Source organism: Amphiprion ocellaris, chromosome 9 (genome assembly GCF_022539595.1).
Source record: "Amphiprion ocellaris isolate individual 3 ecotype Okinawa chromosome 9, ASM2253959v1, whole genome shotgun sequence".
NCBI lineage: Eukaryota > Metazoa > Chordata > Actinopteri > Pomacentridae > Amphiprion > Amphiprion ocellaris.
This window is the reverse complement of record NC_072774.1, coordinates 5,564,184-5,574,727: the sequence shown is the minus strand read 5'-3', so window position 1 is coordinate 5,574,727 and position 10,544 is coordinate 5,564,184. Positions and strand designations below refer to the sequence as shown.

The window sequence follows — 10,544 nt, the reverse complement described above, 5'->3', positions numbered from 1 at the left end:
TTAATTTGGGTAATTGTTATTTTGTTATATTAATATTATCTATTTTGTGTATTTATAATGTGAGGGGATAAAATAACGTTAAAATATGTTTTTTTTTAAACAGGCGAAATCATTATACTACTATCCTCTCCCTGAAACCACTTTCGGTTGCTAGCTAGTTCACTGTACCGACTGTGTGCTAAGGGAAACTTTGCGTTTGAATATACCGGGTAAGTTTCGTTTTATTGTCCTATTGTTTTAGTCGCGGAAGTCCCTTTTATATGCGGCATTCTAACCTGCTTAGTTATTTTTCAAAAAATTGTGAATAAACTGATAAAGTAAAGCCTTACTTGACAGGGCCTCATCGGCTTTTTAGCCCTGACGTATTAGCATAGACAGAACTAACTATTATTTCGTCTAATAAATACCGAAAGTCTGTTTGGAATGTTTCAGTTTGAGGCGTTTCCTCAATACGTAAAGACTCGCCTACATCAAATACCGGTTGTCCATCCGGAGTCCAACCGGGAGAGAAGTTCCAACTTACTAAATGTGTTAAAACCGTTTCTTTATCATTAGTCTAGTGGATTTCTTCACCCAAATGGTTAAAAGAGTTTTACAGACTCTAGAAATCTCCAGAAACATGTTGTTTGATTTAAACAACGGGGAATTTTAAAATATCGGTTTGTTTACTCTAGTCACCCACGATTAGCTTCATGAATCGATTGTAAACAAAGGCTTGACGGGAAAACTCAACAATTTTATCACCGTAAAATGTTTACTTCCAGCCGATATCGATAATTATTGATCTTTTAAATGATCGTTTTAAAGTAAAACACACACATACAAAGATTTAATTAGAATTTTATCACCTTACTTTCACTTTAGCCACTTAAACCGCCTGTTTATCAAGGTGCCCCGGTAATAGTTTTTATGTTAACACTGCAGTGAAAAACACACACGAGTGGAGCTGTAACTGACAATTATTTTCACTTTCGAGTAATCTGTCCATTATTTAATCAGTTCTGGCAACAACTCCTGTAATTCCAGCTCTGTTTATGATAAATTATAAAGGAGTGGATAACAAAAAATCTTCTCACACAGTCTCTACTCATAGCAAGCATTTGTTTTGAACATTGTTTGTTTTCCTGGTACATGCACAGCTGGCCATGCATGGTCACAGATCTTTAATTGCATGCAGACACTCGCATTGTGTGATGGTAAATTTACATCTTGTGGGCCCTCATGAGTGTAATTTAGAAATGATGTGGTGTTTTACTTCCTGCAAGAATCTGCATTATGTAAATTCTGTCATCTCCCCAAGTCTGAAAGGACCCATCTGCATAAAATCTGTCGACTACATTACTAAGAGAACCTTGCATATGGTTGTTAGTAGTGTGCATGTGCAGACCGACTATATAAGTATGCAACAAGTCCTTAAAGTGGACCCCGACAAACTAGAAAAGTAGTATAACATGCACCAGCTACACATCCATGGATGACTGCAGCCATCTGTATATGTGTCCATGAGGAAAGAAGTTTATTATTGAGGGATATGATGGGCTGTTTATGAACCAACACGTATGGCGTTTGTTCAGTCAACTGAGTGCACGTTGCATTTTTGTTACGAGCTTCATGTTGGTTTACATCTGGTGCATTTCAAGTGAAGCTCTCAGACATTGTATGAAACTATTTTCTTGTTGCTATCGATGAAGTGTCCTTTGTCGCTACATATTGCTGCTATTTTGTTGGTCTGATGTAGTTTATACAGAGTGGCACAAATTGGGGCTGGTCTGGTCCTGAGAAGACAAGAAACAACACAGTAGCTGTTAATCCACGTAGATCATAACTCAATAGCCACTAATTAAGGCATGTGTATCATTAAGGGAGATCAGTTGGTACATGTATACTTTTCGATACGTTCTACTTCTTTGTTTCATACTAGAGAAACTGAGGAAATGGAGGGTCAGGCTTCAGTGAACCAGCCTCTGCCAAAAAATGGGCCGCCATTTCAAAAGAGATACCTAAAGGTAAGTATCTCTCTGTGGCTGCACTTCAACACTACATGCAACCAAAGCAGCACTATAAGCTTCAGAATCAGCTTCACAATTGCCTGCTTGTTGCTCAGAAAGGAAACATGATTTTCTCCTGGCACATTTTCTTAAGTGATTTTGTTGACCTGCCTTTTTGATGCCTGATGGAGAACCAGGTCACAGCAGTCTTTGGTGGACTAAGTAGCTGCCTCTGAGTATCCAGGCCTGCTTTTTTTGCATTCTGGTTGATTAAGACGTCATTCAGTGGTTTGGGCTTCACATATGAGGTCTGTCATTACTGGAATTTTTCAGCACCAGATTTGCAAAGTCCAGTTGATTGACTTCACTATGCCAGAATTTTTTGGATGTTGTAAAAGTTTTATAGTTAGTTTTTTTGGGCAAAACTTTGTTAGCTCAACCATTTTCAAGTAGCAGTCCACTCATTTTTAGTTCGGAGTGTTCACGGATCATTTTGCTGATTTGTAACACTTTGTTCTGTTATAATCATTGATAGTTTAATTACCTAAGCTTTTCCTGAGGGTAAGTGGTTGCATCACTTCTCAAATGCACTTCAGTGCGTAAAGCACTGAGTGAACACATCACCCTTTTATTGCCATGACGTTCAGACTGCCTTCTCTTCAGTCTGTTGATAAACACAACAGTTATGTTCAGTTTTATTACAGAATTAGCTATACAAGCACTGTGCATAAGGTTGATAACTTTGCAGTCTATTATGTATGACAGGTAGTACTATACTACAGATCCTAAAATGTTTGTTTTACAAGCTCTTACTTGCATAACGTAAATCAGACCATCACGATTAATTTTTATCCAGATGTTTTACTGTTATGACATACAGGCAGCATTTTTGAGTTTTGTTGTGACTATCTGCTTGTTTCTGTCGGCTGTCTCGTGTCCTGTTACAAAAACTATGTTTGGAAACATTTACTTCAGCACCCAATCTTGTTCCTGAAGGCCTCAAAGTGTAACAGGAACGACCTCCATGCTTTATACAGCTTATGAAACGAACACATTCAGAGCTCCCACACACCCAGTTTCATTCTCTTGGGAAAATTCCTGAGGTCTTGACCTCAGCATACTTTAATGTGGCCCCTGTAGAGCAGCAACTTTCCATATTGAACTCTGTTTTTCCCTGTCAAAGTGCTGATCGTTTACATTCTCATTTGATGAGAATTCAGACTCTACGTTTGAGACTGTGTTTGCACACTTCTGCGACTGCCGCTGCTTGATGCAGGGGTCATAAAGAATGAGGAAACTGTGGCTCTTTGGCATAACATGTGGGGGACGTTGACCAAGTGTTCAGTCCTCTGCAAAGTGTCATCATCTCACTAATTCGTGTGTGTGTGTCTCTCTCCTTCTCGTGGGTTTATTCCCTCTGATGACAGAGAAAGCTGCCGCAGAATTCTGCCGATATAGGTAAGTCTTTTTACACACTGCGCCACTTCCAGCGCTGAGAGTTGAAGTTTGAGTGTTCTCTGCTTCACATCATGGGTGGTGGCTTGTTCACTGCTCTGTTAGACTCTCACCCTCAATGACTGGGGGGGGGCTGTTGTGGTGCAATCACACTTTCTGAACACCTCAACCCATTTTCCTAAAATGTTGCTTCATTGAAGGCCTGTACCATAAGCTCCATTAGTCCCAAGTGACACTAAACGTAGTGTTAGGACACAGTAATACAGCCATGCATCTGCAGTGGTTGCTTATTAAGTTTTAATGCATATTTTATACTGTGATATTTGAATACAGTCCAGCTTTTGCAAATATTTGCCTGTTTTACATCAGAGCAAACCTCCCCTGTTTACGAGAGTATTTTTAATCATTGCAGGAGTTTTATGGTGCATTTGCAGGAGGGCTGCTTCAATAGTGCAGCACAGAAGTGACTTTCTGTGGCTGAGCACGGTGAGAAGCAGTGCATCATGGGATGTGGTGTCCTGCAGCCCAGTTTGGGTCTAAACGGGAGTTAGCCGATAACTGCTGCTCCCACTCTTGTCCCAGGCATCAAAAGCACACATGAGGAGTTTGGGTGTCTAATGGTTGTTCACTTAGTACAGACAGAATAAAGTCTCTTGGCCCTGAGAGGCTGCAGGTAGAGTAAGAACATGGAACACTTTCCTAACTTCATTGTCTTCTTTACTGGGATTATGAAGGTTGATGGCTTCTTCCAAGAAATTTGCAACAGAGCGAAAATATAAAGGCAGCATGCAAATGGACTTCTTCTCAGGCTTCATGGAAAAATTTCATTTTAATCTTTGTGCACAAAAATTTTTTTGAGCCATTTAACCGGTGACAAATTGTCAACCTCTGAGTTCATTCACACTCTGGTCAGGTGTGGCTTTAACAGAGAATGATCAGATGCTGACAAGTATACAGACACTCCTTTGACCATAGATTATAAAAGTCCACCTTAAGATACAGCTTTATTTAACTGACATGATGCAATAGATGACAAGAAAAAGACGACAAGAGATGCTGGCTTGTCAGTTATGGCAGTAGCCAGGCACTTGAATGTTCACAACTCAACCATTTGTCATCTGAGGAAATCATTTTCAGTCTGCCACGTCACCAACCGAGCCCAGGATCGTCACATTCAGCTCATCCATTTATGAAATTGTTTGCGATCGGCTGCAGAAACACTGGTGAAGCTGCTGATGTGGACAACCAGAGAATATCGGCTCAAACTGAGGAAACTTCTAAGGGACGCTGGTTTGCGATCTCCTCCCCAAGGCGTTTATCTAACAGCAGAACAGCATCATAATTGTCTCCGGTGGGCAACTGCTGATATTTTTTGGACACTTGCAAGTTTGAGGATGATCCTTTTCATGAATGAATCTTATTTTCAACTGCACTGAGGAGATGACAGATATTGTGGCCCATGGAGGTGGAATAGTGACAGTATGGGCAAGGATATGCTACAGACAATCGCAATTTCAGTCCCTAACAATATTTAGATGAAATCCTCACATCCATGGTTATGTTGCTCATTAGCTGCCATCACTTGACGTCCCCACATGCTGCCTCATGCCTCCAGATTCTGCACTGTCCTTCTACGACTAGAATTTGCTAAACCTTTACATGCTGCCTTCATATTTTTGTTCAATATAGTTTGGTGGACGTAAACTTTATTTCTTGGACAATTATTAAGCATTTATGAGATGTTGACCACTGTTGTACTTCTGCAGTATACACAAAGGGGACTTCTATCTACACCTTACCGTCTCTCAGCAAACAGTTGAAGGGGATCACAGATTGTGTCATTGGTAAGCAGAGGGGCTGTTTCCCTCTCATACATTTCTCTTTTTGCATACAAAAATGCAATAAATAACCAGTGATCATGACATGCCTGCAGGCCTCCAGTATGTGTGGGAGTACCGCAGCCCCAGTAAATCCGTCCCGCCGCACTACCAGTGCAAACTCTGCGCCATGTCACGCCTGCAGCACGACATGCTCGACCACGTGAAAGGCTGGAAACACGGCTTCAGATACATGGTGAGTGTTGTCGCTTTGATTGTCTGCCTCAAAAGCATGGTGTCGCAGATTTATTTTAACTGTTTCACGCTGTATCCGCAGAAAAAGGCCCACCCTGACAAGGTGACCTGTGAGGAGGACGAAGCAGTCAAAGACCCCGTTATCAGAAAGGCGGTTAAAGAAGCTGCTTTGGAAGTGCAGAACACAGAGGGGAGGGGACAAATTAAGGTGATTTGACCTTTAGCACTACACCAATGATACAAAAGTTCTCTTTTCGAAGATAGATTACAAGAAACTGCAGTGTTGTAGCAGCAAATAACATATCACAACAAATACATAACGTACACTGAGCTGACATGAAATAGATAAAACACTACTTTTAGTATTAAAATAGGATTGCGATTTTGTGTTTCTAGTCATAAACAGATATTGATATTGACTAAATGTGCTTGCTTGTAAAGTGAGCTGTGTAGAATATAGTCACTTTGATTAAATATCACAATTTTAAGATTATTTTGGGGTATTTTTCCTGAAGAAACCTTCCGTTAGATTTGATACTTTCACAGACCGTCAAATTGGGTTCTTTTTTCCTTTAAATCGAGTAACTTTAGCAATTCCTTTGCAAGTCATCTGCTGGTGTTTGGGTTCAGAGACTTATGCGCCGTTAAGGAGCTCATAATATAGTCATTTACAGGTTCAGAATTGTATTTTGGGCGTCTACTAGAATATGTTTACATGCTTTTCTGTTTCTTTTGTGGCCTTTAGGTGATCCTGAAGGAGCCTTTAGAAGTACCTGCTTTTAAAGGATTCCGTAAGTTACTCTGCTGTACTTGCCTGACAACTACAGCCACTGTGTCTTTTATTTTTTTTTTAACTCTTGGAATAAAAAATAATGCATTAACTTTTGATGATAGATTTTTTTTCTGTAATTTTACCTAAACCTTTGCATACAACAGCTTTTCTGAGTCATTCTTATCTTTATTCTCTCTCACAGGTTCTGCTGTTCCTAAAGTTGCTCCTCCATCAGCTCCAGGGATGGGACCGATGGGACCACCCTTTGGTGAGTCTGTGTTTGAAACACACTCTATCAAAGTGTCACTGTTTGTCCTTCTTATGTTGAACTACAGTATGAAAAGCAACAAACGTTTTTCTCACAGCTCCCAGGTTCCCCGACTCGAGGTTTCCAGGTGAGTTCCCTCCTCACCGTGGTCCTCCTCCTCCTGACTACCAAGCAGGTGAATACAGAGAACCCGGCTTTGGAGGCTACTCCAACAGACAGGACTTCCCTGACTCCGGTAGGGAAGGGAGGCCTTTTTCGGATGGTATGGGTCGCCGCCCAGTAGGAAGTGGGAATGGTTTTGGCCCAGGTGACGGCAGAGACAGCTTTGGAAGGAGTGGACTGTTGGATGAGAGCCCTAGCAAAATGTATCCCGAACCTTTCCGGGGCAACCAGTTGGGGGGAGGTTTACTGGACAGACCAATGGACAAACCAATGACTAGGCCGGGATTAATGGGAGCAGCTCCGGAATCCAGCGCCCTTCCTAATACTCTGCTCGCATACCTGGTAGGTTAAGTGTTAACATTTATTTTAGTTTTTAAATTGCTAATTTTTGCATTGAGATGTACAGTAACTTCATAAAAATGTTGTTTTTAGGATTCTTTCAGGATAGAAAATGAGACCGATGCACAACTGGTCCTGAAAGTGACACAGAAACTAACAGATGTGCTGATGGAGTACAGACTGAGGAGCGTGTCCACGGTATGAAGCCGCTTTTGACATGATTCTGTGACAAATAATCTTGTTTTTAAATAAAGCATTTAAGTTACAGTCAATCCTTAACCCTCTGAACCTCAAGATTTGTCTGGTCCTGTCACGTTTTTACTCACTGTGGGTTAATTTTTTGCTGCAATATAAAGTCCTGAGCCTCTATGGAAACAGAACAACCATGAATGGAAGTTGAAGGAACTCACAAATGCCTTTTCTGTAGTATGACAAAGTTGTAATGCCACAAAGCACACAAAAAGGAAAAGAAATAAGTTGCCCACAAGGGTTACCATTACTGCAACTAGATGGTGGCGCTACATATTATAGATGTTTTGCTATTTAGATTTTTACAACCTCTACAAACTCTGCATTTTTCAACACTCCTCTGCACAACTCCAGAACGATGTTTCACCATGCTGAATGTATCTTCCAATAACTTGCTCCTCTGTTTACTGTTTTTGAGCCATGCTCCTGTAGACTCCTATCTGCTCTGTGTAAACACTGAATGCAGTTCATTCAAAAAATCGGTACATTTTTGTCACAGCTGAGTCAGTGATGGCTTCTTAGTTGCTTTGAGGATTGCAGTTTCTTTGGTATTTTTTTGATAGAGACATGTAGAATAAAGTGATATTGATGCAATCTGACAATTTTAGGCCTAATTTTGCTACTTTTTCCAACAAAACCACCTGACACAAAAGCACAGTCAGAAAGTTACAAATCCAACAATTCTTCTATTGTTACAGATTGTTTTTGTGAAGGAAAAATTACTCTTTCCCCTTTCTAAGGTCATAATGGGCTTCAGACAGGCAGACGCTGTAGGAGGAAGATATGCTAGAACTCTCTGCTCTGGTCAGGATTAGATAGTGTCTATTCTGACGTGACCAAGCAGACTAGTTGTCTGCTTAGTGGTCTGTAATCTAAATCTGACCTTCTCCCAACTGCAATATTTACCCAAAGATCAGAGAGAATCCTCAGAACTGAAGCTTGCATGTACTGCTGCTCTGTTGGTGTCACATCTCCTGATATCAGTAAACCTTACTGGCAACTTAAGTCATTTGAGTTTCTGCCTCCTCCTTCTCTCTCGACTGAATGGGGTCATTTTGAAAAAAGATTAAAAGCCTTTCAACCTTGCTTGTTACTTCTATGGTTCAAGGAGTTTAACTTTGTCTTGCCTGCTAAACTTTAGTGATGTTGTAACCTAATTAACTTTTTTTTTTTATTATTAAATTGTATCAGTGGCCTTGGCAGATACTATCAGTTGTTCAAAGTCCAACACTTTATAGCTATGCAGTTTTTGAAGGTTTGATAGCAGTATGAGTAAGAGTACATTGATATTTTGGCATTTGTGAAGATTTTTCAGTTGGTGAATCCATTTAAATGTGTATTTTGTGTCTTTTTTTTTCCTCCTCAGGGTTCTAGTCTGAACAGCATGTCAATGAGCTCCGCAAGTTTCTCCTCCACACCCTCCAGATTGTCAACCAGTAACGACCGATATTTAGGTAATCTCTCAGGTATGTAATGGCCAGCTCCTCCTCTCGTTTCTCAGTTCCTTGATTTGTTTCCTCACTTTTTAGTCTCTCTCAATAGAGATGTGAGCAGAGGAGTCAAAAGTTCAATATAGCCAGTGACTCATCTGCATCATCTATCCATTGTTTTGATCTGTCAGATGAGTAGAGTGCTGGTCATAACTTACAATATATTTTCATTTTTAATTCAGTTAACCAGGAATGAAAGGATGCCTCTTAACAAAACGTAACACTAGAGCTGCAACGATTACTTGATTGGTTCTCAACTACTAAAGTAACAATTACTACCAACTATTCTGATAATCGCTGATCTTTTTAGGTAATAAAAGTCTAAATTCTCTGATTTCTGTTCATTAAATGTGAATATATTCTGGTTTCTTTCCTCCACTGACAGTAAACTGCATATCATTGAATTGTGGACAAAACAGGACATTTTGTCAGCATTTTCTGACATCTTATACATCAAGCAACTTATCAGTTAACAGAGAAAACAATCAGTAGGTGATGACAATGAAAATAATTGATAGTTGCATCCCCTTTTTCACAAACGCAGATGCAGTAAGGTATAAAAGAGCTTTGACACATGGCTAGGTACAATGATAATTTGGATTCCTTCTCTAATGCTGTGTTATTGCTCTTTTTAATGTTTCAGTCTTTAGTAAGGTTTTGTTTTCTAAAGCACCTTGTAATTCCAATTTTTAAAGTTGTTATAAAGTTTGTTATTAATATTTTTGTTCATAATATTATTATATGCACACCTCCTCCTCCATAGTTTGTATATTTCAGTGTTTCGCTTCTTTTTGAAGTCAAAATGCTTCCTGAGATGCATTTTTAGGATTTGAAACGTCTTTCAAGATGTTGATTTTCCAAGTCAAAGGACAAAGCAGACAAAGAGGCTCAAAATGTAGACATAAAATGAGCGTCTCGTCTTCTCCTCAGGTTTCCGTAACTTAAATGTGCCTCATGTAGTGGTATGTTTAACTGAAGGGCACCAAAGGAATTCCTGAGGCACAGAAGTCAACATGCGAGTGAATCATCCATCTGTAATCTGTTTAATGCTTTCATCATTCTGTGTTTTTCCAGGTCCATCCAGATACTCCGATGGTCCATCCAGATATTACAAATGACAAAATGGTGACAACTCGATCTCCTCCTTTTCCTGTCCGTCAGCCACGACTGTCCAGCAGTTAGAAAACGTAGGTTTCTTGTTGTTTTGACATTTTTATGCACCTGTGTTACTTTTCCTGCTGCCTCCAGGTAGTTTTTTGTTTTATTTAGTTGTTGTTGTTTTTTTTACACGTTTTGGACTTCTTTAGAAGATGGGAACGTTTCTAACCTGGAAAGTTTTACACAAAACGCATGTTTTCAACAACTTTAACTGATCATTTTAGTGTACGGCTGTTGTTAAATTTCCCAGATTCAATAAAAGTCATGGAGAAAACGATGTGTTGTACTGTGAAATGCATTCATGTGGGTATTTCCTTTTGAAAACCTGTCCTTCAGGTTTTATGTTGCACACTAGACTGTTCGAGATGCTGTCTGGCCTCCGTGTAGAGCCAGTTTAAAGAAAGAACTTGAATGAATTCCAGCTACAAAACTTGTCCTCCTGGTTCTGTAGCCAAGACTGATTCCTTATTTTCCGTCTGAAGTTTCAGCGACGTCAAAGTTTCAAAGTGTATCTTGTTGGATTGAGGTTATTCTTTAACCAGGAAATGGACTGAATGAGATCTCTTTCACAGCAATGTCCCGGCCGAGACA

At 39.9% G+C, this 10,544-nt stretch overlaps 1 protein-coding gene across 2 annotated transcripts; it reads left to right on the top strand.

The window, feature by feature from the left end:
• The first annotated feature begins 98 nt into the window (after positions 1 to 98).
• On the top strand, positions 99 to 10,230 carry si:ch211-197h24.6 (uncharacterized). Of its 2 annotated transcripts, none has more exons than XM_055013759.1 (12): positions 99 to 209; positions 1,922 to 2,006; positions 3,416 to 3,446; positions 5,210 to 5,287; positions 5,377 to 5,516; positions 5,598 to 5,723; positions 6,261 to 6,306; positions 6,490 to 6,555; positions 6,653 to 7,059; positions 7,150 to 7,254; positions 8,672 to 8,759; positions 9,870 to 10,230. In XM_055013759.1, exons 2-12 carry the CDS (start codon positions 1,935 to 1,937, stop codon positions 9,911 to 9,913), a joined length of 1,203 nt encoding a protein of 400 aa, XP_054869734.1. In that variant the 5' UTR covers positions 99 to 209; positions 1,922 to 1,934; the 3' UTR covers positions 9,914 to 10,230. The 2 variants fall into 2 exon arrangements, with proteins under 2 accessions (XP_054869734.1, XP_054869733.1); XM_055013758.1 differs by having other exon boundaries at positions 100 to 209; positions 8,672 to 8,771.
• Positions 10,231 to 10,544: the final 314 nt, after the last annotated feature.